A 26,230-nucleotide genomic window follows, 5' to 3' on the forward strand; every position below is an offset into this window, starting at 1 on the left:
ATTTCTTGAATTCCACAGTGATACTTGGCAAATATACAAAACACAACATACATGTCTATAGCATGTAGACTGGAGTTGGGACACAACCCTTTGAAAAGGTACCCAGTGACCATGGCCTATCAGGGAAAGAAGGTAGCTGGTGCCTCCAAGCACGAACCACTCTTAACATATAAAGCACAGTTAAAATCCATCCGGTAGTCAATGAAAATGACAACTGCACTTAATCTGCCAATCAGGCTGGGCCTGTTTTATTTCTATTTCTTTTATCAGCGGTAATATAATCTGTTAATGTTAACACCTCCCATATTTTATATGGGAATCCTACAATGATTTAAATCACAGTTAATGAATATTTCATCACACTGTCTGAGGTGCATTTCTGGAGTGAGACACATGCAGATTTAGCATAAGGACTAACTTGAGCACTTATAAAACTCTAGAGTTCCTAAAAAAAAAAAAAGACATCGTTAATTGAAAAAACAAACAGGGATTCCTTTTTCTTCTTGGAATTTTTAAAATGACATCAGCGTTGCAAAATCCTGTAAATTCTAGAAATTCCATAACACCACATGTTCAACAGAAACATCTATATTTCTTATATACCTCCCTTTAGAATTTTATATGTGATTTTGCTTAATAATATAATTTCTTATCTTGCTAATTATCTTAGTGTTGTTTCTTTCCATGGAAATCACTATTCAAGGAAAGCCAGTTAACTGTATTTAGTTTCTATAGCTACAACACTTACGTGATTTACCACCATCCTCTTAAAACACATACAACTAAACCTACACCTATGGAAAAGGAAGGAATCTCTGCCTGTAGGTGGTAACTGTCTTTCGGCACAAGGATACCACTCAGGACCTGAGTTAACAGCCAGTGCTGGTTTGCCCCTCCCCCGGGCACAGCTCCATTACAGTTTTTGCCACACACATTACACAGTCTATTTGTCTGCTCCCACTAGACCTTGGGTGTTATCTAGGAGAGAGATCATCTTTTATCCCTCAGTAATTTTAGCCTGTTCTGCAGGTGTGGTCCTCAGACCATTACTCATGGTGCTTACTGAATGCAGATTCCTAGGCCCCACACGCCCCCCCCCCCCCCCCGTGCATTCCAAAATTTGAGAAGCACCAGCTTGTCACATATTCATCTATCTACTGGATGGATGAATGAAGAAAGGGGAAGAGAAGGCAGGGAGAAGGCATGGAAGACATGGAGGGGAAGGAGGGCTGATCTGGTGGCAACTGTGGCCATTCAGAACCGGGGTCCCTTTGCCTTACTTCTCTCTTCATGGAGCAGTAAACAGCAAAAAGTCGTGGTAACATATCTGTATCTCCCAGCTGGGACCCACTGCATGCTGGATAAAGGGAGGTGGAGGAAGATATCTCCCCAGTGTTGTGGATGAGAGGGAAAGAAATTTACTGAATGATTATCTGGAACCGAAGAGAACCAACCTAGACCGAACTTCTGTCACAGGCAGACTAGAGATTTCTTGGAATAATCTAAGAAATGCGTATCTTGTACTTGACTCTTCACAAAAGCCCTAGAAAGTGACAGCAACAACCCTGTTTTGTAGCTGAGTAGAAGTTCAGAAGCTCAGCCACGTTCAGAGTCAGGATATGTGGAGATGGGATCTAAACCCCATTCTTTCTAACTCTATACCCCACGCCTCCAATTAAGTGGTTACTAACCTTGGAAATGTGACTTGCTAGAATATAGCCTACTAAGAACCAAAGGTTTACAGGCACTGGAAAAATAATATAACATACTTATAAGGAATTGTATTACAGTAGCTTCAGGTATTTTATATAGTCTTTTATCTGATTTGTTGCTATCTTAGCTACAAATGGCCCAAAATGATGCCTTAGTCTCACTCTATACCCACCTAATAAACAGAAATAAGCAGCAAGATCCATTCAGAAATTGTAAAATTATAATGTATTTTATATTTATACTTATAAGAACAAATTTGTCTTATTTTCCAGTGAAAATGGATTATACTATAATTTTAAAAAGACACAAGTAATACATGATCTGGGATTGTAAAGCTAGAACAATGTGCTTAATTCCTTTTTATATTTCTATTCTATGATGAAACTAACAATTCCTATTCAGGAGCACGTTACAAAGCTGGTTTGATTGGTAGCCTTCAACTGCTGAAAAGGTTCAGAAATCTTTTTGGATTTCAAGCTGAAATTAGAATCAACTTCTTGTTCTCAGGCTCTTACGGTGGGTCTATTATTCTGCAAAAAGGGCTGCAGTGAATGGAAAGCCGACTTCCCATGCTAAGTGTGCACCTGACATAACGTATGGAGGTAATCACATGCAGCTCAGAAAAGCTCTTAATACAAGGTGCTATTTATACTGGTTTCCTGGGGATTATACCCAAACGGAAAAGGCCAGTTCTGTATTTTTTGTACTTATCAACCTGCTCTTCCTTCATGCTGACTGATTCACTGAGTCCTTGCAGTGGCCCTGGGGAAACATCCAACACAGAGAAAAACCTCGGAGGGGAAAGAAAATAGGAAAAAAGCAGCTTTCCCCTCCAAAAGCGAGCTGCACCTATTTAGAATGACACATTCACAAACGAGGCGAGATTTGAAATACACTGCACCACAGGGACTCGCCTTCGTCACAAAGTCACAGGAACCTTGAGTCTCTCCACGATGCGTGGTGTTTACCCTTCCCACAGCTTCAGAATGGATCCTAGAGCCTGTTTCTGCTTATTGGACCGGTGCAGGGTAAGGAAATGGAGTTATTTTGGGCAATTTGTCAGCTAGGGCAGCAACAAAAAACCACACATATGGCCGGCCCTCTTGAGGCATAAATATATTTATTAGGCCCTTCTATTAATGTCTCCTGATACCCTTTGCAGGTGTGTGTTCATTTCCATCCTGTGCCCTCCTTTAATATGCTGGCATATCGCGAGTGTGGGCGTGCGGAGAAAGGACAGGTTGGTTTCATTTCCGCTGGGCTGTGCTTGGTACAAGCCGCAAGCAGGTGGGCGCTTAGGAAAACCATCGGATGAGAAGGAAAGTCTTGTTTGCACAGGTTTTGATCAATGGGAAGATTGTATTCATTTCCAGAGCAGGGCATGGAGACTTTTTATTAAATTTCTTTAAAAAAACCCACCATAATAAATACAATGCAAACTCTTGATTTTGTCTTCACACACACTTGGTCTAAGGAGCTGGCAAAATCTAGCAACCGTTTAACACACTGCTGATGTTTTAATAGGGAGCTGAAGGCTTTGTGGAATTGTTGCATAACAATACTAAGTGGCTAAAAAGGTTCCTAGCGTCAGCTCTTCTGCTGTATTCCCATTACCAGTGTCCCTTGCTGAGTGGTGCAGAGAAAAGCATCATTTTATTCCTGGAGCACAGCACTCGGGTGCTCTCAGGGCCGGTGGGGACCCTGGGAAAGCTTCCTCTCAGCCACCCGGGTTCAAAGTGGGGTCTCGACTCATTCCCCATGCTTCTGTCGGCATTCTCCAAGTTTGCTTGTTGCAGCATCTTTTCTGTGACAAAGATCTGATTCTAGGGCCTGTTTCACCTAATGCTTACTTTCCCTATGTTTATCTATCGAAGTATATACGATGCCACAATTCAATGAGTCTCCTAATTAAGGCCGGGTAATTAAATGCTTAACAAGTATTTGTCCAACCACTACTGAAGCATAAGATATGCAGAAAGACCTGTTTTCATTCAATTTAAGGAACACAAGGGCTGGCACACCTGAGGATGTCACTGTCACTGGCATTAGAGTAGTTGGAAAAATGCCACGTGTGCCCAGGAACCCTAAGTATTACTGCTGCCTCGCTGATGCCGAAGAAAAATAATAATCCCCTAGACAGAAAAATTCCCTACTGTATTTATCTTTACATGCTTCAGATCCTCACCCCAATCCTGGTCCCCACTGTGCTGTGTGGCTTTATTGCGAAATGACAAAAAGACTCAGGTAGAGACAGGATGGTTAATGAAAGTGACTGCCTGTCATTAGCTACAAGCGTCAGTCCTTAACATTCCCATTTTCTCCTAAGGACTGAGTTGCGTTCTATAACGAAAACTAGACAAAAAAGCAAAGCCCTCAATTTTCTACACTTCAATGCAATTGTTTTTCTGGTCTTAAGAAGATAAAAATGTAATTTGACCTTTAAAATGTGTAGCTAGAAGGTTTATATTTCAGGCAATATGGAAAAAAAAATTCCTACTTCACAGATCTGAAAAGACAATGGTTATGTTCTTCGGGTATGTAAATAATTGGAGAGGAGATTTCCTCTCTCTTGTCTGAGCAACTGGAGGAGGGGCAGGTAGAAACTCGGGTGCTGCAAAGGGAAGAATCTCCTCCTTTGGCTACAGCAGAACATGCAAAGGACTGGGCAGAGGTGACAGTGCAGGGAGGGGTGCAGTCCTCTCACTTTCCCGCGTTCAGGCCTTCCCAGCGTTATTAATGTCTTGGGACAGATAATCTTTTGTAGTCTGGAAGGGGTGGGGGAGGACTGTCCTGTGCATTCCAGAATATTCAGCAGCATGCCTCCCCTCTGTCTACTAGAAGCCAAGTGTGACAAACAAAGATATTTCCAGACATGCTGTCTCCTGGGGCAAGTTCATCCCACTGAGAACACTACCCTAGCCCCAGACATACTGGATCCTTTTGCAGGATTCTCAACCAGTGAGTTTCAGCCACAGGTGCACAAAAGAATCACTGCAGTTCTTCAAAAACACACACCTATTTCTGGGTCCACTCCAGACCACTGACATCAGCATCTCTGGGGCAAAGGATGACCACAAGACCACAAAGCCCTAAGAGTCTTTAATTATAGTGCATACACATATACTTTGGCATGGAGAGAAGTAAATATTAATTTATAGGCACCATCTTTCAGTCACTGTTAAGTTAGTCACAAAGAGAAAAAATAAAAACCCTAAAGGGTACAGAAAAAACGACTTTAAGCATTGAATGGAAAGCCAGGTATTCACCAAGAAGCAGCTATAAGTTTGGGAAACGTGGAGGGAAAACAACCAATGAGGAAAGAATCCTGCTATGTAATAAACCTGCGGAGAAAAATGGTGTTATTTGGACTCAAACTGAAGTAGTTCCAGGCTGTATGCTCCAAGGATTTGACATTATTTGGCCACCAAGGAGCAGCGCACCGGGAATGAGGGGCAGCCAGTTGTGCAGCTTGTTCTGGATGCAGCAGCCCCCGCACGTCGTCCCCTTGGGGAGTCCTCAGCCTCGCAGTCCAGAGAAGGCCACCTGGTGACCCCCAGGGCTCCCCTAGCAGATGAGAGGCCCCCTTCATAGTGGGACTTGGGGGAGGCCGGAAGAAGATAAAGATTTATCTCAAAATAGCTTTTTCTGTAATTCTCACTTTTAGTTACTCTTTTGGTTGGTGGAGAGAGCCTCAACAGATTTGGTTAACATTTGTTAACATGCAAATATGTCACTCTGGGAGGGACGACACATGGTCATCAAAAGGACGAAGCTATCAGTTACACAGAAATGAGGGTTAATGGTGAAAAAGAAAAGGGGAGGGGAAGGGGGACCCATTACAAGTTCCCGTCGGGAGTGAGCGGCGTCCTGGTGAGGAGCCCTGGCCTGCAGGGCAGAAGCTCACCCCGTCTTCGCTGAGGGAGAAAGTCCCAGATGGAGAGGGGGCAGCGGGCAGGGGCCTCGGGCCAGGGCAGCTGAGGCTCCTCACCCACTCCCCTCTGCTCCGTGAGCCACACCTGGCATGGCTTTAGGCAAAAATACACATGAGGTATAGAAACATTTCTGGCCCCTTTATACGGAAGGCAGGCTTTGACTGATTACCTTTTCCTACCCGAACCCAAAGCAGCCTAAAAATACGGTCCCTCCAGCCCCCATTCTCTGCAACTGTTACCTCATGCCCAGCCACTCTTTCCCCCAGCTCATTACCATCTCCCACTTTCTTTAGGGGTGCTTTGAATTAGATGCCGAATCGCCAACAGCACCTTCACATTCTTTACAGCTCTTTCTGGAATACTTCCTCCCCAGCATATGGCAGAACTATCAAGCAGTACTCTCCTCCCTCAATGTTTTTTTTTTTGAATTCAGTGTTTTATTGCTCACTTTAAGCCTTCACCATCAACTTGGACATACACACACAGATTTGCGGTGAGAAACTAGACTAGTTTGCACACAAAGCAATTAAATCTGGCAGCTATAATTCCAAAGAATGAATATTTTCCAGTTGTGGTAGGGGGCCAACCGTATAGAAAAGAAGCCAGCTGTTTCATGTTAGTTCCTGATGGGACTTTTCACACAGATGCTCATGTTGCAAAATTTATTTCCTGTCAGGACGTATTGTGAGAACACTGTGTCATTTTTGTTCCCCTCTCAAATCCCCAGTTCTTTCTGGGAAAGTAACAATGATCCGTGCAATGGTCATTTAGCCCAATGTGACTGTGTCCAGGTTCAATGCCAACTTTGATATTATAATTTAGCAACTCAATGGATTTCTCCACTGACTGTACTGAATGAAGTATTGTTCAGAATCAGGCTGGGAGGGGTAAGCGTTTAGTTCATTTTACTCAGCTGTGTGGTCACTTGGTATTGAGCACATGCAAACAAGGGCCTTCTCCCAGCCTCACAAAACCACCATTCCCGTGACTTTCAGTCCCATTTTGGGGGAACTCGGCCAGGTAGGATTCACCTCCTGGAGCTGGCACTTTGGTAACAAAGTGAATATTTAGAATTTCTCACCTGAGAGTTCCCATTTATTTCTAAACTAGACACATAGCCTGCTGAAAGCTTTGGTTAGAGAACTGGGAGTGCAATGTCGTTCATGCACCAGAGGCGTTACCATCCGTCTTGGAAACAGCACTTTTTAGAAACCTCCGCAGGCCGTCCCGTATCCTCCAATTCTCACTGTGTCTTACGCTGTAATCCTGAGGTTTCGACTGCATTCAATGAACGGTGCTGCACTCAAAATTCTCTCCACTGTTCATGATTTCACCACCCACAGAAAAGCTTAATTTTTTTAAGAACATTTAAGCTGCCTTCTTCAGTTCTGTGACCTGCTATTTTTCAAAGGCACCACAATCCCCCAAATTCATCCCTCAGAAAATGAGAGGGAGGCTTCATTCGAGCACATCACTATGCTGGCTGGGCTGCAGGCTTGTTTGGAACAGAGTCAAAGTTTTTCCATTTGGCAGAAGTGCATGAAAATGGTTGATTCAAAACTACTTTGCTTTTATTTTTTTGAGTTAACATTTATGTTATTGTTTTGGGATATTTATTAAGGGTTAGATCAGAAAACAAGTGTGGTATTTACTCATTTTGTAGCAAGAACATACAGAAAATGGTTGATCTACATTTTTCCCTCTCTAGTTTGGAGCAAAAGTGCCAGTTTGTCCGGTAGGTGACTTTGAAACAGCAGCATTGCCTGGCACAGCTCACTCAGAAGTGAGCCTTCCCATCAGTTTAAAACACAATGTGAATTACAAGCAGAGAAAACATATACAACTTCCCCGGGTGCTGAATTTCCTGGCCCCACGCTTTTAGCTCATGAGGAGTGAAACACTCAAAGAATCTGTTATAAATCTCAAGATGTCCCGTGACTATTGTGATGTTCATTTTACTAAGGAAATAAAATAGAAGTATGCAGAGCAGCTGGAGGAGAGGGGTAATTTGAGGTCATCGCTACACTTTGTCAATTAGTGTGTGAGTCACTCAGACGGAAGGTATACTAGGAGCTTCAGAGGAAGAGTTTACTCTAAAATGCCACACAAAAGGATAAGAGAGAGGTCTTCTCTGAGCAGCGAACTGATGCCTCCAGCCAGGCTGGCCAGCTACGCCCCCATGAGCCAACACTGGCCCACAGCCTTTCTGCATCACCTCTGGCTGCTTCTGTGCCACCACAGCAGAGCTGAGTTGTTGCAGAGAACTTACAGCCCATAAAGCTTACAAACATTTACTAGCTGGCCCTTCACAGATAAAGTTTGCTGACTCTGGCTCTACAGAACAGGCCTGGAAGTTGAGTGTGCTGTATATGAGGGTAACTTAAGGACAGATTGGAAAAGTCATATAGCTATAAAATTTAAAAGCCAACAATAATAAGAGTAATGCTTTCATTTGTAGAGCATCTTTACCTTCTCTAATAGTTTCAAACATATTCTTGGAGTTTGCTTTGAACAATTAGTTAAGTTATAATCTGATCAGAGGAGAGGCCCCTGATGGTTCAGATGCCAAGACTGGGTAGAAGGTAAGTGATTCCTCACTGAATGATAACTGAAGGGCATGGATTTCTTTTAAGGGTGTCTTATACACCCTTGGAGTCCTGTATCATATGTAGCAGATGGTTTAAAATTTGAAAATTTTAGATTAGGTCAGTGTTAAGTGTAATTGTTAGTTTTACACAACTCAACAATTAGCTAAAAATCACATCAGTGTCTAAAAAAGGACTTGGAATAGAAAAAGTATGCAGAAGATGTGACCAAAGTCTAGAATCATGGCAGGTCAATGAGGTACAAGGAACATGTTATGTAAACCTGGGCACTGAGGATGTGTTTTTGTCCTGTACTTTTCTTCTTAGTACCCTGATTTTCCCCTGGGAACCACAGCTCTTCAATTCTTAGCTCATGGGGTTCATGTGGGGCTCACTCTACCACTAATTCTGTGGTAGACATGGTCTCCTCCTGGCTAGTGGGAAGACTGTCGCTCTAGCCACAGTGACTTGGTTTAGGGACAGATACATGACCCAACCCAGTCACTGAGAATTAGCCCTTGGACTTTTGTTAGAACTATTGGACACAAAGCCCTCTCCCTCAGATGACAGGGGCTAAGGATTATGTAAGCTTGGAGCTGCCAGCGGGCCCTCTTTGCTGCTACATGGAGAGATCGTGTCTAAGAATGAAGCCAAGAATAGGAGAACCAGGAGACTGTGAGAGACACTGAGAGAGGAAAGGAGAAAAGAAGGGTGTGAAGGAAAAAGGAAGGGAGGCAGACAGAGAGAAACAACGTAATTTGGGCTTAGAACCAGATTTGCCTAAAGGAATCTGGTGTTTTCTTGTGTATCAGCCAATTCTCTTTTGTCTTTGACTAATGTGACTTGGGTTCCTGTTATTTGAAACTGAAAGAGTTCTGCTTGATATAAGAACATTTTTCTATTGATAAAAACTGACCTTTACCAATAGACATTTCCTTCCAACTGTGGACACGAGCAACTGACAGGACTCAAAGAAATGTCTTCCATCAAAATCAGCTGCAGAGTAGGGCAGGGCACCACCGAAACCACGCCAGTGTACCACTTAATTCCAGTCTTAAAGACCCCCAAGAATGGGACTATCGCTAAGCTTATATAGGATGTTTCTGAGTTTTATTAAGGGAGTTTTTCTTTTATAATGACAAAGCTGGGAATACTTTTTCTTAGTAGCTAGGCATGATATTGGCTTTCCGGAGATTTGTCAAAAATACCATTTGTTGAGGTCCTGTTCTTCACTGTGTTCTACATCGTTCATACGCTTTCGGGCCAAATTCAAACACCAATGAATTATGTGTATCAGGTTTCTTTTTATTCAAACATGTCTTCTCTTTTATTCCCAAGACATACACCTGTCTGCAGGGCTTAAAAAACACTGCTGAAGAGTTGTTCCGTGACGTTCAGACATTAAATAAACAGCGTTTTGCATTTGAGATTTTTACCCACAGAAGCAGCTCGAGTGCCATAAATGTCTATTTCCAGGGTGAGCTACTCACCAGTTGTGCAGTTCGGCAAAGGCAGCTTTGATTTTCTTCACCGAGCTGTCCACCTCCTCCTTGATCATGACGCGGTATCTGGTTAGAGACACGGTGCAGCGCTGCAGATCTTTCACCGACTTCTCAATATTTGGGCCTAAAATTAATGTCAAGGGGAAAAAAAGTGTTTATTTAAGTTGAGCACTTCATCTCTGGGAGGTGAACAATAACAACAAAATCCAATTAACTTACCACCCCCCCACCTCTGCCAATAAAAAGAGATTTGTTTTTGTTTTCCAATGGAAAAAAAAAAGTTCTGTCAAGAAGATGTTTATAACCCTGGGTTTTTAAAACCCAGACTGGGTGGCTTGGACTGAGACTGCTGTGAGTTCCCCCGTGGGCTCTCTGGCCGGGCTGCTCTGGGCACAGGGTCTCCTCGGAAAGGAGGCTCTGATCAAAGGGCAGCTGCGCAGGGCGGCATCTGTCACTGTGAGCACCGCTCTGCGAGGTTAAACGCCAGGGGGCTTCTGGAAGAAATGGCTTGGAGATCGGGAGAGGTACAAACGAGCTAGAGAGCGGCCGAGCGGGGTGCCAGGTACGCTGGCTCTGGCCCCTTGGTCCTGAGCCAGGCCTGTAATTATAGCAGCGGCACTCAACCGGCTCCGGGGGTGCCAATCTTGTGCGATTTCCTGAAACTGTCACTGGGGTTGACAGATAGTGCAAAACAAATCGGCAAATTGTATTTATCCCAACCAGGGCGTGTTTCTTAGAAGAAAGAAATCTCCCTCAAGGAAAGTGAGAAAGTGTATGAAACCAAGGCCAAGGAAATCAGATATAACTGAGGCTGAATGAGAAGAACATTATTTAATCTTCTGAGAATCAGGAAGGAAGTGATTTAGCCCCTTTCATTTTTAATACCAGTGATGTGTAAAGTGTATCAGAGCTTGAGAAATAATAAAAATATAATGTGCCAAATAACAAAAGCCTCTTTCAGTGTTATATTGTCTGAAAGTTCTAATGCAGAACTGACTTCACGAGAGAAAGATCGTATCAGAAGACCTTCCGCCCCCAGGCTCATCTTTGCTCCAGGCAAGTTCAGAACTTGTATATCAGGCAGACATTCAGCATTCGTTTCTGAAAGAGCTCCAGCATTAACATTTGCTTAATGAGACATTAGGGTAGAAAGTGTCTGTGATACAAATTTATCCCTGACTACAAAGAGAAGAATGGTCACAGAGAGGCAGAGGGAGGGGATGCAATTCCATGTACACAGTTAAGGCCTTTGATCGACCTGGGCGGAATCATATCTGCCTTTCAATGGATGTGGGTCATAGAAAGAAACGCAACTTCAGGTGCATCTCTCTTCAACTAAGCAGCATCTTTCGGAAAGTTCTGTCATCCTGGCACTTTTCTCTGTGTGCAAAATATGTTGAATCATTTGTGCAAAAGAAATCACTTTACCTCTTTTCTTTGCCAGCTCATCTGGCTTTATTTCAAGATGAGCTGCAGGGGCATTGGAATTAACAGGAGATGTTTTTGCATTAGGCTTGCTGGGGTTACAAGGCTGCTCAGCTGACCACTGTAGGCCATCTGACCTCTCTGGTGTTCCATGTATAGGTTTGGGGTTCCCATCTAAGGATAGTTTCTGTTGCAGTGGTCTGTTGCCTTCTGTAAGAAAACACCAAATAATGACTGTGACGTGATAAACTAAAAACATTGAAGATAAAGTGATGGGGGAACGCCAAGATTTTTGTTTTCGTTTCCATGTTGGCAATAACGCCTTTCACTGCAGTCAAGAAACTGTTTTAATAGAATCCCCAGAAGATTAGAAAATATACTAGAAATAGAAAGAACCTTGTACTTGGAGTCAGAAGACCAGGGTGGGTGTTTTGGCTCTGGTAATTATTTGCAGGGTGACAGCGAGCAAGCCACTTACCATTTCTGAGCCTTAGTTTCCTCACCCAGAAAGTTATTAGGAGGCTTACATGAGATGATCAGGTGTTGGTTTTTTTTCTATTCAGTAAAGGCTTAGATGTCTTTAAGTATGATTTCATATTGAGGCTATAAAAATGTGGCCCTCCTATCTCCAACTGCTACATTAATGTCTTGTGGTATTTTATTCTGAATTAATGAAGGCAGAAGAGTGATTGGAGATAGAGTAAGAATGAAGTGACAACAGGTACTATAATCATTTCATCTAATTTACAGGGGGATTAAATCAGGAAACATCATCATAATATCACAACTATATTTAAAATCTTGGAGTCAGATTCTCTCTAGAGCTCTAATAGATGCTGCAATAAATTAGCAGCACGTTGCTTTCGGCATCTTTTAAAGGTAGGTTCCTATTTAGTTATTGCTGGAGTGAATTAAATGGCACCTTAGTGGCCTGGAAAGGAAATGTATCACCCTTAACATCTTACTTACAACCAGAGAGAGCTCTGAGTGTGAAAAAAGGGAAGCCAGTGTGCTTCTGAAGGCCAGGTTCTTGGGAGAAAGCTCAGTGTCGTGGAAAGAGTGTAGGTTTGGATGTGGGAGACCCATGTTCTGATCTTCCCTATGTCCTGAGGACCCTGTAGGAATAACTTCCCTTTACTGGCTGACTGTGGCTCACACTCAAACAGGGCACAATGTCATCTCAATGAAGCCCAGCCCCTTTTCATATAGTCACCCTGTCTCACTTCTCTCTACTCCCACGGTGCACTGTAAAAACTTAGTGAGTTATGTTTTAACACAATATGTACATGCCTGCTCCTTGCCTTTGCCTTGAAGAGGCTGTGACTTCTTTGAAGGCAAATATTAAAATATGATACATTTCTGAAGCACCAGTACTTGTGTCTGGCTCAATAGCTATCTGTAGAACTGTGATTGAATTAAAGTTCAATCACTTAAAATGATTTCACAGAAGGAAAAAAAAGAAACAAAAACCAGTTTTCCTGACACGGTCGCAAGTATTACAGAGAATGAACTTGGAAAGTGCAAAAGAATATGATCTGGGTCCTAGTTAATTTGATTTTAGACATTAGCTCATTTATGAGAAGTGTAAAACTGCATCCATCATTCATAACCTATATATACATTTTATGGGCTGAATAGTGAGTACTCTTCGAAATTTACTTAAAGGGAAATTATAGTACACAAGGAAATGATCAACCAAGGAGGTAAACACAGTAATTAAGTACTGAAAACAGCATTTCCTCCAGTAATAAAACATTTAATAGAATCCCCAGAAGATTAGAGAATATACTAGAAATAAAAAGAAACTTGTACTTGGAGTCAGAAGACCTAGTGGGTGTTTTGGCTCTGGTAATTACTGCAGGGTGGGCAAGCCACTTAACATCTCTGAGCCTTAGTTTCCTCACCCAGAAAGATTATTAGGAGGCTTTAGTTATACTAAAGTGGAAGTTCACTCTGGTCAGTGACTGTCAAACTTTAGTGTGCATGAGAATCCTAGAGGTTCTGATTCAGCAGAGGGCCCAGGATTCTACCTACTAGGGGATTCTGTTGGGGTGGAGATGGCCGGTACCACCTACCTGGAGAAAAGCTACTGTGAAAGATGAAAAACTAATTTTTTGATGTGTCTGTAAATGTTTTGTTAAAACATTGATTAAGTACAGGCTGGTTCCAACTCCCTCTCTAAATCACAGTTAAGATTCAGCCTTGATGAAATATTATAAATTGAGAATCTAATATATATCTCATTGTGAATAGTGTAGTAAACTAGTCTTATCCTTAAAAATAAGGGGCTTTATATTATAGCCTGATGAAAATAATGACCTAAGGAAAAAAATTATTTTGTTGAATGCAAAAGAATTTTAAACTAAAGACAAGCATGCAAATGAGTATATTTATAATCCTTGTCTACTGACTTAAATAGCTGGGTTATACATGGGTCTACTTCTAATGACTAATTTTTCTCTTCATTATAGGTCACATTTTCTTGCTTCTTCCCAGGTATAGTAATTAAAAAAAATTATTGATTTTTAGAGAGAGAAGGGAGTGAAACAAACACTGATGTGAGAGAAACATCGATCAGTTGCCTCCGCATGCACCCGGACTGGGGATTGAACCCACAACCTGGGTATGGGCCCTGATTGGGAATCAAACCCACCATCTTTTGGTGCCTGGGACGACACTCCAACCAACTATGCCACACTGACCAGGGACATGTATAGTAATTTTTAAAACTGGATGACACATTGAGACATGTTGGGTTTTGCTATTTTCCTCCAGGTAGTTTGATTTCATTCTGATAAATCACTAAAATACTAGATCACACTCTGCTCTCCCCCCCCCCCCCTTTTTTTTTCCTTGAAGGTAAATATTAGGCATCTTATAGAATAAGCTGGAGTAGAAGAGATAGTATGGAGATAGTAGATTTTTCCTTAAAATACCTTCACTTAATTGCCGTTTTATACCTCTCTTCTTAAGCTTGCCCTCCATCCTATCTGCTGACTCTAAATCTAGAGTATCTCCGTTTTCTGCTGGGCAGTCATCCTCCTGCCTCCCAAAGCTCCCTGTTATTCTATGCTGTAGCTCCCTATATTCCCCTTCATCTGTGAATCCTCTCCCACCTACTTGCACTCTCCTGCCAACTCAGGGCCTCCTTTTTCTTCATTATTGTAGATTTCTACATTCAAAAATTCAATGGAGTTTGTGATGAAGAAGATATAAATTCATGCCTTTCTTTTTCTTAAAAAAGTTATTCACATGCATGGCTGAATTAGTTCCCGGTCAGTTGGTACCCATTTACACTCAGCTGCAATGCATGCAATTGTTCTCACAATTAAATCTTCAATACTGAAGACTTTCAATTTTCCAGTTACTAAATCTTGGTATCAACTTGTTCTTAACTTGATTTATTTTACACAGCAAAACATAAACTGTGGTGGTCGTTTTTTGTTAACAGCACCAAAGGAAACAAATGTTCCTCTTGGGAGAAATATATGAACTTGGATTCAAAGATTTTCTTAATGTATGTATAGCCGTTTATGTGCTCAGATTTCGAAGTTTCTGTAAACACTTTTTTCCTCTTTAGTTTTTACTTTCTAGTGAAAGCTTTATGTACTTATAAGTAGATTGAAATAAGTATACATAGAATTTGAATCTAACTTTAAGAAATGTTTTGAATATAGAGTAGTTCTAAAATAATTATTTTAACCCACTGAGTTAAGATGGTTTCATAGTCTCCTATACACATAATTTCAGTAAAGCACATCACCTGGTAATGATTAACATAGTATTGTAGTTTTACCTAAAAAAATTGAAAAAGTATAATTTGTTGTTATAAAACTGTCTAAAATTTCTAATGTCTGTTACCTAAAGCATGTTACCATTCACTTAAAAGTACGTAAGTGAATATGAATGTTTTATGATAACTGATAATAATATTTTGGTAGTTCTTTGATCATTGATCTTAGAATTCTTAAATATTCACAAAAGAAGAAATGCAAATGGAAATTAAATATCTTAAAAATGTTCCATCTTACCATGAATCAATTTTACAAATAAAAACAATAAAATTAATACAGTCTATCTAGACAGCAACATATTAAGACCTTCAAAAATATTCACACCCTTTGAATGCAATAACTCCACTTCTAGAAAAATATGCCAAGGAAATAATCATAGTTGTTCATAAAGATTTATCTATAAGAAATGTTCAGCACAGCATTATTTCTAACAGCAAACAAGTGAAAACAATCTAGTAGTTTGGGAATAATTAAAAGAAATATAGCAAATTCATAAAAATACAATGCAGTCATCAAAATCATGATTTTAAAGAGAGTTTTTCAAATTTCTTCAATTAGTATAATTTCCTTTAAAACAAGAAATGCAAAATCCATAATTACCTTTAAAAAGCAGTAGAGCAACTTAAAAAAAGTAATTAACCTAACTTCGCTACGTATTCTATCACTACTAATTCAATAGAGGCCATGAAAATGACTTGTTTGGGTGTCTATTATGTCCAGTTCTAGGCACCAGAAATATAATGGTGATTGAAGACAGATGTGGTCTCTATCTTTCTAGAACTTGCAGTCTAATAGGAAGACATATAAATCAAACCATCACAAAAACAAATGTAGAATTACAGCTGTGATGAATGTTATGAAAGTACATAGTATTCTGAAATCTAGAATTTCGGAGCATAGCATCTTTGACCTAGGGCTGGCACGAAAGATTACTCCAAGGAAAAAGCACCGAAGCTCACTCGGTATCCCATGAACTAAGCAGGCGAAGGGAGGGAAAGCGCACCCAGGCGGAGACAGCAGCCAGGCGGGAAGCACTGGGTACGAGTTACCAAGTCATCGTCTCTCGGCCCAAATGCACCCCGCACCCCTTTGTCCTACTTTGTGATACTGGAGCCGGACCCCGCAAACAGTTCTCTTTCCTCAGCTGCCAGAATGTTAGCCTTGTCAGGAGAGGGCGATACCGTGATCTTACAAGGCTATAAAGACAGGAAGACACTTCCAGGCCCCGTCCTTCATCACTACCAGCATCCATGCCGGGAATCGGCTCCCACGAAGAGGTGCTCCAGCCGCGCTCTCATGCCCTGTCCCCTGCTTCCCCGCCACGGGCCGTGGCTTTGAGCAGTTCCAGGCTCTCTGCACCCTCGGGCGATGGTGGGTGTCTTCCACAGAACAGCTCAGTCCATGCCCTGTGACAATTCCCCCCCCCCCCCCCCATCACAAGGCTGCATGTTTCTTTGATAGCCACGTACCTTCTTGGATGAGATCAGAATCTCAGTCTTGGGTTGGGGGGCTCTCTCAGTCCTAATTCCTTTTTCATCTAATCTTCCTGGAGACAGAAACATCTCTTCTGCCAAGTCTAGGCCTCTTAGAGTCTTCACTCCCCCCTTTTAGCAGTTAACTACCTCCTGCTGTTTTAGTTAACAGCTCTTCCTATTACATTCCTCCCACTCGAATAACCAGTGTGGCCTGTCTCCAGGCAGAGCCTGACCGATACACGCGGAGGTGTGAGGGACGACAAGGACACCAGCGTGGCTGGAGCAGGGCGCGAGAAAGCGAGCCAGCCACAAACGGGGTCGAGCAGAACACGGCACCCAGACTGGGTGGGGCACGGGCCAGGGTAAGACTTCTGGGTTTTATCTTATGAGCTCGTTTTTGTTATGAAAAGATGACAGGACAGAGAATGATTGAGAGGGGGAAAGAGCAAATGCTAGGAGATTAATGAGTGGGCTACGCCAGCACAGCAGGTAAGAGGGGGTGGTTCTGCTGGGAAGGCAGAAGGCAGACCGTGAGAATGGGTGGATTCTAGGAATCCCTGGAAGTGAACATCGATAGGACTCGGTGACGAACTGGAAATGGGGGGGAAAGGGGAAGATGTCATGATTGGTGCCCACACTTCTGACCTGCACAGTTGGACAGACGGTACAGTAAGATCAGGAATGCTGAACGAAAGCAGACTGGGAACTGACGTCGTAAGTTCGTTTTGAGAATGTTGAAGCGCTTTGAAATGTCAAGACGAAAATATCAAGCAAAAGTCTGGAGTTCAGAGAGTAGCCCTGACTGGGAAGACGGGTTTGTGAGCCAGCTGACATAGTTACAGTCAGGGCATGGATGGAGTGACCTGCGAAGAGGGCACAGCTTTCTATGAGGAAGGACTTGGCGCCAACCAAGCCTTGACAAGCTTCAGCAGCTAACAGCCGGGTAGAGAAGCATGGCCCTCAGAGGAAACTGAGAAACAATAAAGATGGAGGGGAAATGAAGACAGCGTCATGTCATGAAAACCAAAGGGGAAAAACGGAGCGGTTAAGGACAGAGTGGTCAACAGTGTGGAATGTTGCTAAAAGGAACACCTGAAGTAAAAACTGAAAGATGTCTGCTAGGGCAGCTTCTTAAAGAAGGCGGATTCATCTAGAAAATGTAACTTTTCCTCATCCCCCTTGCTGCCTACCTCCTGCCTGGGAAAGCTGATGTGTCTGCAAGAGTTCCAGCAGCCACTCTGAATCACGAGGCGCTCTGCCTACGAAAGCCTACGTTTCAGGGGAGCAAAAAAATGTTAAGGAGCGTAGGTCCTTGACGACCATGTAGCCACACAGCCAGTTCTAAACTCCCACCTCTGTGCACCTCTCTTATTTAAAAATGTCAGCTGTATTCAATGCATGGAGCCAAAGGGAAACTCAGTGGGAGCAAGTACTTTGGCGGGATGGGCTGTAAGTCATAATACACAGGCTGAGCCGGGTGAGAGGTGAGGGGAGAGAGGGCAGTAAGTCAGGTTAGCTCTCCTGAGACGTTACAGAACAAGCCTCCCGTGTAGCCCTAAGGAAGCTCTTCCCACAGGATGACTACTGTCCACCTTGACTGCCTGCTCACCTTTCTTCTCTCGCTACGTGACAGGGTAACTCACACATGCAGAGGAACCAATAACTCTGGGACAGAGACCAAAATAGATAGGTTTATTCAGAAGAAATGATGTCAACCAGCTCTGCCTTTTCCTAACATCTTTATCGAATACAGATAGACTTTATTATTTCATTCAAGTCCTATTAAACTTATTTAGCTCACAGAGCATTAAGCTGGCGACTTTACGGTTGGAAATAAACCTTTTAGTTTTTTGATATGGTCTTTACAAGGTCTCATGTCATTAATGGCTCTGTAAGTTTATTTACATTAAAGGTAATAGATAATAAAGTCAATGAGTTAAAGCTGCCGATGACAGAAGGGAGGCATGTTCACTTGATTTGTTTCGCTGATTTACTTCCCTGCAAAACAGGCTTAATTCTCATTGCATTTGGGTAGAACCATTTAAATCTTTGCTCAAAAAAATTTTTGGAAGGCCTTCTGTTCTTTGCAAGGAGTGCATTCCATTTAGTATAGTCTGTTTGCGACCGAAACCACGGTAAGGAGGAAGGGGCGGGGCGTTAGGAAGGGATCAGCTGTTCAGAGGTGAGCAGTTTGGTGTTTCGCTGTAAGGCTGCAGCAAAAGCAGGTTGAGAAAGAGAAAGAAAGAGAAGGGAAGGGGCTCTGGACTGCACCCAGGCGGCAGGAAAACACCTGAGGGGTTTTATATTGCTTGTGCCCTCATGTCACTACGTCCTGTCTGTCTCTTTCTGCTTTCTCATGCACAGGGAAAGGAGGCAGGGGTCCAAGCCATCGCAAATGCAACCTGAGGCTTCCCCTCGTGTTACCTGGACAGTTCAGGCCCAGCGCTGCTGGAAGCTGCGGCTGAGACTCAACAGTAATGCACAACTAGAAACAAGAGTTAACGCCAAGTACTTAGATGCTGGACTAATAATTAAGGCGTGACGACGACAAATACGCTTATGTGCTTTAAAATATAAACTTTCTAAATGCATGCTTATATAACAGTACTTAATGTCAGCTGTACATATTAATAAAGTATTCTATCTTTAACTTAAAAAATAGTAAAAATAAAAAAACCTATGATTATACTTCTACAGGAACTTCAGCTACAGTCCTTAACTAAGGTTTAAATAAAACATTGGCTGTCCAGACCACCATGGCCTGGTGTGAGGGAACCTGAACTGCGGCACTTGGGCCTCAGCTTGGATGTCTCTCTTCATTCACTCATGTCACATTGTGGCCTCACCTGAAGTTGCTGCACACAACCCCCAACCCCTGCCTTAGTCTCTCTCTTACTTGCTGCGTTCACAACATTTACTATAATCTATAATTATTTTGGTAACTTAGTTGACTCTAGTTTATCATACATCTCTTCTCCCCATGCCCCCCAAAGACGTAAACTCCACAAGGGCAAAAACTGTTGACCTGTTTACTTCCTCTAGAAAAATTCCTGGCACATGTTAGATGCTTAAAAATATTTACTTCATAGATAAATAAATGATTTGAGGATTTACTCTGTGCCAGATGCTAGGCTAATCTCTTTATGTATCTCACTTACCGCTCACCACAACCTTGTATAGTGGAATTATGTTTTGCAAGTTAGGACTCAAAACACATAGTGGTTAACTTGTCCAGGGTCACACACCTAGTAAGTGAGGAGGCCGAGATTTGAATCCAGACACATCCAACGCTAATGCCCTGGCTCTCAGCTACATTATATTGTTTCCATTTGAGGGCTGGCACTGTTGCAATCCTGGAACACACATATTTGGCTTTACGATTAAAGTTCTAGGTGAGCTGCTTTCTTCTTGTTGATCTTTCCTAACCCTCTGGTCCAGTCCAGGCCTTAGAGAAGCAGGGGGTCATCTTGAAGCGAGGGGCACCAGCATACAAAAACCTTCTTGGAATTCTGTAGGGAACCTTACACCATAAACATGCTGTGAAAGGGTCTGATGGTTTTTTGGTTTGGTTTTGTTTACTAGAGGCACACATGAGGGACAAGCAGACCACATTCTGAAATAACAGGACCCTTCCTCTCGCAGGGGGTTCTGTTCACCTGGGGAATGAGACAGCAGCCCTGTGCGGGCCCACGCCCAAACACGCAATCTCCCTGCAGGGCAGAATGAGGGGCTGCTCCTGTTCGGTGATGCGGACAGACAGTGAAGGCTGGTTTGTGGACGGCAGCAAGCGCAGCACGGAGCCTTCTGTTTGAGACCCGTGACAGGTAACAGAAGAGCTGGTTTCCCACGATGCCTGGCCAGATGAGAGCCCATAAAGGAAGGCCGCTGGGGCCAGCGAGAGGAGCTGAAGACGAGGAATGCCCAGCCCCAAAGTTGACCTGGTGGCCCACAGTCCTGCTCTTTTCCTATTCAATGGGGATTGTGTCCAGTGGGAGAAAGAGACCACGGGAATCTGAATTCTCATCCTGGCCTACAAGGTGATAGACATTTGGGCAATCTGAGCCTTAAGAAAAATGGAGCAGGAGGAACATTTGGGAAAACTGGACCCTAAGGTCATCGAATGCTTTAAACATTCAGATGGGGCCTTAGAAATAAAAGTGATTCTTGGCATTACTTTTGGTAAGAATCAATCTTGAACTACTCCTTGTTCAACTTTGTACTTGGACACAGGATAAATCTTGATTGCATTATGTAAAGATCTCGTTTGAACTGTTATTAAAAATTCTGAAATCCAGGAAAAAACAACTCCAAGGCTTAAAGAAGTCACTCTGTACTAAGTTTAAATCAAACCTCCGAACATCTGAGCTATATGCTGACGTGCAGCGTTGTCCCACTCGACAGCGCTATATTTACAGCCTGAGACGATGGTGCTCCGGGTGGCTGTTTTCATGTGGGAAGTCACACTAACACCCCTGGACCACCTGTATATATTTTAAAGCTAGCTCTTCCCTACCAGAAAACGATTCAGTTTGAAACTTTTAGAAAGAGGTGATCTTGAATGTCAAGGTGTTATAAAAAGATAAACCACGAGCTGCCCATGTTCACAGCCTGCTGCCCAGCTGGGCACTCAGGGCAGGCTTGCTTGAGCCAGTTTTATTAACAGAAAGCTTGATAAATGCTCACCACTAGAAATCCCCACTAGGGATTTCTTTTAGGCTTACACTTTGAACCTACTCAAGTACAGAATATCATTATACAATTTTGTTATGATTACTTTTCAGCCAGCCTTCCTTCCTTCCTTCCTTCCTTCCTTCCTTCCTTCCTTCCTTCCTTCCTTCCTTCCTTCCTTCCTTCCTTCCTCCCTCCCTCCCTCCCTCTCTCCCTCCTTCCTTCCTTCCTTCCTTCCTTCAATTTATATGGAAGACATTAGTTAGTAAAATTATATAGGTTTCAGGTGTATAATTCTATAATACATCATCTGTATGCTGTACTGTGTGTTCATCACCCCAAGTCAAGTCTCCTTCCATCACCATTTATTTTGAGACAGCATAGACAGACCTGGAGAATATAATGCTCAGTGAAATGAGCCAGACAGAGAAAGACACGTACCATATAATTTCACTTATATGTGGAACCTAATGAATAAAATAAACTAACAAAATAGAAATAGATCCATAGACACAGAAAACAGACTGACAGCTGTCAGAGGGGAGGGGAGCTGGGGGGCTGGGTGACAAAGGTGAAGAGATTAAGAAAAAAGCAACTCACAGACAGAAAACAGATGGTGATTACTGGAGGGAGAGGGGGTGAGGGAGATGAAAGACGGTAAAGGGGATGAATGGTGATGGAAGAGGACTTGACTTGGGGTGAGGAACACACAGCACAACTTTTCAACTAAACATCATTTAGGAATTAGGAAGCCCATGGCTTTAGCAATAACTCTCCAATGCGCGCATAAAAATACACGGATTTGGGTCAGGCTTTTGCAAACTAAAGGGGGTTACCCCAGGAGTGTGGGTCATCTTCTCAGCTTCTTAACTTGGGGGAAGTTGGGTTCCTGAGCTATAAAATGAGAGGATGGGATTAAAGGATCACTCCCATCCTTTCTAGCTCCAGTGCTCTACTGAAAACGGGGGGTAGAATGGCCAAGACCTAACACTCACATGTGAAATATTGGTTGGAGGTCTCTGGATTGCCAACAGATTGAACAAGAAGTCATCTGATAGTCTTGGCATAAAGTTCCTGATAACCTTCATTATTTTGGGGAAGAAAAACCCAACTAATTACAAACTCATTTTAAAATGTATGGTTTTAATAAATGAGTTGCTAATGAAGTTAATGGCCAGCCAGGAGTCCCTTCCTTTTACTAAAACATCTAATAACTTTCCGTTACCATGACTTATTCTTTAATAGAAAAATGTACATTAAACATAGATTTGTAATGAACCACGAACATTAAAAAATAATGCTGACATACCCCAGTGCCTTCATGCTAAACTTACAAAATTGAAGGGACACTAGAATGGCTCTTTATGCATGAAAGAATTCTTCACAGGAAGTTTCATGGTAGGGTTTACAAATGCCCCTTGAACCGAGAACTCCTCTAGTGGGTACTTAACTTTCAAGGCGGCTCTCCACTGTGAAGCAAAGCTCTTCAATATTGCATTTGCTCTAACGTCATATACTTGATAGAGTTACCAAAATTGTTTTAAGGAGAAGGTATAAATTATCAGTAAATGAACAAATATATGTGTTAGGCTTTTAGTCTATGATTGATATCAGGGCAGCAACTTGAGTAATTAGATTTTGAAAGTAATTCATGTGAAAGCAATAACAAGCAAAGTTGGGAATCTGCCACTCGATTATTTAATTTCTTTCTCCTGCTCTGCCTATAAATCAAAACATTCTCAAAATGGTAGGCATCATTAAAAACTGAATTTAAAAATTCCTGAAAAATCCAGATTCTAAATGGAAAATAGGTCGTTTTTGTTGTTGTTTGTTTGGTTTTAAGAAATCATTGTGTGGTAAAGATTACCCAGATTTCAGCACTATTAACAGAGTTGTCAAGTAATGTGTTTATGGAAGAAAAGTAGTGCTTTGTGAGCCATCTATAAACTTGCTAGTGTGTTGTATAGTGTCAGTTATTGAATGCTGCCTCACGTCTTACTTCCCTTAGTGCAAAGTGATTCATTATGAGTGGGTGGGAACATCTGGCCATTTTATTAGGCCTTCTATTTTAGTTGTTCCTGATCTCTCATATGTGCCACTTTACTGAAATTCTGTTTCTAGATAGATTATATTATCTGTGAATTTTATTTTAGGGTTTGTTGTAAAAATGAAGCATTGGGTCAGGTAGTTTTGAGGACCACTGATTTAGTACATTCTAGTACAGTTTCCTTATTTTTCAGAAAGGAAGTGGGACTGTAGAGATGAAATGACATACCCAAGGTCATACAGTTGATTAAGAAGTTGCATTTGTAGATAAGTTAATATATAGCTATAGCTATTAACATTCCAGATTCTAACACCCTGGAGGAATGTTATTATTCTGTAACATAATATAAAACACTACCCTTTAATAACATTTCTTTTCGTCACCAATTATCCCTCCCTTATCCCAGCAGAGGTGTCTAGAAAGAAAATTTCTTTGAACTTGGAATTTCCATTTTCCTAGTGACCCTAATATAGACTAGATCTGTGTTTTTAAGAAAAAATAATCCTTTGACTTAGTGCAGGGCTAGACTGAGCATTTATTCTTTGGCTCCCAGAAATTCTCCCCCCTCCCACCACCCCGCAGGGTGACTGAACCCGTGTGCGCCGAAGAGCAGCCTTTCACTTCCGAACTATGGACAGGAGCAATGGCTGGGCCAGGAGGGTCCCCCCGCACCCTTTTCTTCATGTCTCCCTAGGCAACTTTACTTAGAAACTACTGACCTGTGGCCCCGCGGAGTGCCTTCGAGGGCTCCTCGAGTATCGAGATCTTCCTCTCCCGAGGGGTCAGGCCCGGCTTGTCGCCGGCCGAGTCGGTGGACGAGCCGTCCTTCTCGCAGCCGGTCAGGTGGCCGTTCTGGATGTGCGGCGGGGGCGGCTGCGGGGGCCCTGCCTCGGGCCTCTCCGCCTTGTCTTTAGCATCTTTGTTGCCCGGATGCTGCTTGGACTTGCTTCTTTTTCTTTTATTGTTCTAGAATGAGACGCAAATGAGAAGAGAATATTGTTTAGCTCAGGCCCGTGAAATATAAGATAAACCTGAGAAACCAAAGTAAGATGTCAGATGAAGGCTTTGCTCTTCAACACATTTGGAAAGGAAATAAATAAAAAGAAACAGCTTCCTCTTCTGAAGCTACTCCCTTTCTTCTCCTTTGAAGCCAGGACATGCCCTGAGCGCGGGCAGCCCTGGAGAAGTGAGAGGAGTTCACTCCCGCACTGGGGCGGGAAGGGCCGCACCCGCTCCCCCAGGAGCCCCGCAGGGGCCCCGCGTCCCCGGGCTGGGGAGACCGTTTTCCCACGGAGCCCCTAGGAGGGAGGCTGCTCCTTTTCCACATCCGAGAGCGCCACGGCCAAACCACACGGACACGCTTCCCTGTAACGTGACTCCGGCCGCTCGGTCGCCTGTGAACCATCCCCGCCTCGCACAAAAGCCCGGGAAGCTACGGTTAAAGCCGAGCAGAGACTGTCAGGTGGTGGCTCGCAAAGACCACAAAATAAACCTCCTAATCCTTCCTATTCTATATGAGAGTAGGGAGAGAAAAAGGGGAAAGAAGAACTGCAGTGATCTCGGGGTTTTAGGAAAGTAACGCTGCTCGTTTGTTCTGGTTAGAACCCGTCTCGCAGGCCTGGGACCTTCGCGCCGGGAGGAGGCCAGGCTGGTGTTTCTGCCCCGCGACACCCAAGCTCGGGCCTGCTGGGGGCGGTGGCAGTGGGTAGGGCGGGAACTTGGGAAGCCGAGGGCTTCCTGTGAGGGCCATGAGGCAGGCGACACGACAGCAAGGCCAGGAAGGGGCCCGCTGGAGACGCAGGGCCAGCGTGCGCACACGCTCCCCACACATGTGTCCAAGGCCCTCTTGGCGACTAGACGAGAAAGCAAAATATTGGGAACGGGACAGCTAAAGTCTTCCTCGTTTTCAAGGAGGAGTCTAGTCTGCCAGGGTTCTCAGGAAGGAAAAGGAGGTCCCTTAATATGATTTTAAAGTATTTTCTTTTATTAAAAAAAAAAAAAAAATCTAGCTTAGAACTCAGCAAAAAGGCATCTCAGTGCAGCTTTGGACAGATTCTTTCAGTTGGAAAAACATGTGAAAATGTATTTAAAGCTTTTCCAAGGAGCTTTAAAACACTCCCTAATTTTTCCCTTTGTGCTACAGGATCTGTTCAGGCAAGTTAATGTCTTGAAGCCTTTGAATTCTCAGGCTAGGCTCTCCTTAATACTTAAAAAGAAAAATTCGAGGACTTCTAAAGCACACCTGGTGGTTAAAAACACCAAACAGAAAACAACGGCCTTAGCAGTGAGGGTGGCTGGTAACTGCAGAGAGTCATGAATTTGGAAGCTTTCTGGGTTTACACATTAACATATTTGAAAGAGGCATAAAATTGGCAGCCTTGTTAAAATGATAACAACAATAAAAGTTTTGATAGAAGATGTTACTAATTTACAATCAATATTAATCTTACCTTCTTTTTTCCTGTCATATTCCATTCTTTTAGAACTTGAATTGCACTGCCTAGACAAAGACAAAGGGTCTTTAATGCGTATTCACATAATAAAACACCGCACAAAATTCATCTCCATCTTTTCATCTTGGTAGTAATTTTTTTCTCGGCTTTTTCATTTGTTTTGATACGTCCTACCTTAATAAAAATGCCAGTTTCGTGTTTTACTTCCAGATTTTCATTTAATTCACTGCATGATCTTGGTTTTATCAAAATATTAAGCCCTACGACATGAAGCTTACTTTTTTTATCATTATGTTGTCTTTGAGAAAATGAAATATATCTTGAGAGTTTTCTGATAGCTTCATTGCCATAAGTAGAATTAAAATGGTTCTGTTTGATATATGAATCAAAATACCTATAATCTTCTGGACCAAACGTGGGATTTTGAATATTATTAACCGTGTGAATCATAGCTTTTGGTGTGGCGATCCCTGCTCTTTTTTTCTGCCTCTACTATGTTCATAACTTGCAGGGTGGTAAGGAGGACAGATTACCTGGCGTTAGTTTCACTCTCATCACTGTGGAAAGGGATGGGATGTGGTCTTTTCAAGGAGTGCACCTTGAAACAAAAGGAGCTCATCAAAGGACAACTGAGTC

The 26,230-nt window shown here is 42.7% G+C and overlaps 1 protein-coding gene across 4 annotated transcripts in view; it reads right to left on the bottom strand.

Moving 5' to 3' along the window:
• The window catches only part of SPATS2L (spermatogenesis associated serine rich 2 like), a 148,118-nt gene that overhangs the window by 22,954 nt on the left and 98,934 nt on the right, over positions 1 to 26,230 (bottom strand). For 3 of the 4 annotated variants that reach the window (XM_016221378.2, XM_087819682.1, XM_016221466.2), the window contains exons 5-8: positions 25,592 to 25,641; positions 23,861 to 24,107; positions 11,161 to 11,367; positions 9,721 to 9,856 (exon numbers count right to left, since the gene is read on the bottom strand). In XM_016221378.2, coding sequence (XP_016076864.1) covers positions 9,721 to 9,856; positions 11,161 to 11,367; positions 23,861 to 24,107; positions 25,592 to 25,641 — 640 coding nt within the window. The remainder of the gene's footprint in view (positions 1 to 9,720; positions 9,857 to 11,160; positions 11,368 to 23,860; positions 24,108 to 25,591; positions 25,642 to 26,230) is intronic. The other variant, XM_016221553.2, reaches the window with a different exon arrangement.

The sequence above is a fragment of the Miniopterus natalensis genome, chromosome 8 (assembly GCF_054644295.1).
Source record: "Miniopterus natalensis isolate mMinNat1 chromosome 8, mMinNat1.hap1, whole genome shotgun sequence".
NCBI classification, from domain to species: Eukaryota; Metazoa; Chordata; class Mammalia; order Chiroptera; family Miniopteridae; genus Miniopterus; species Miniopterus natalensis.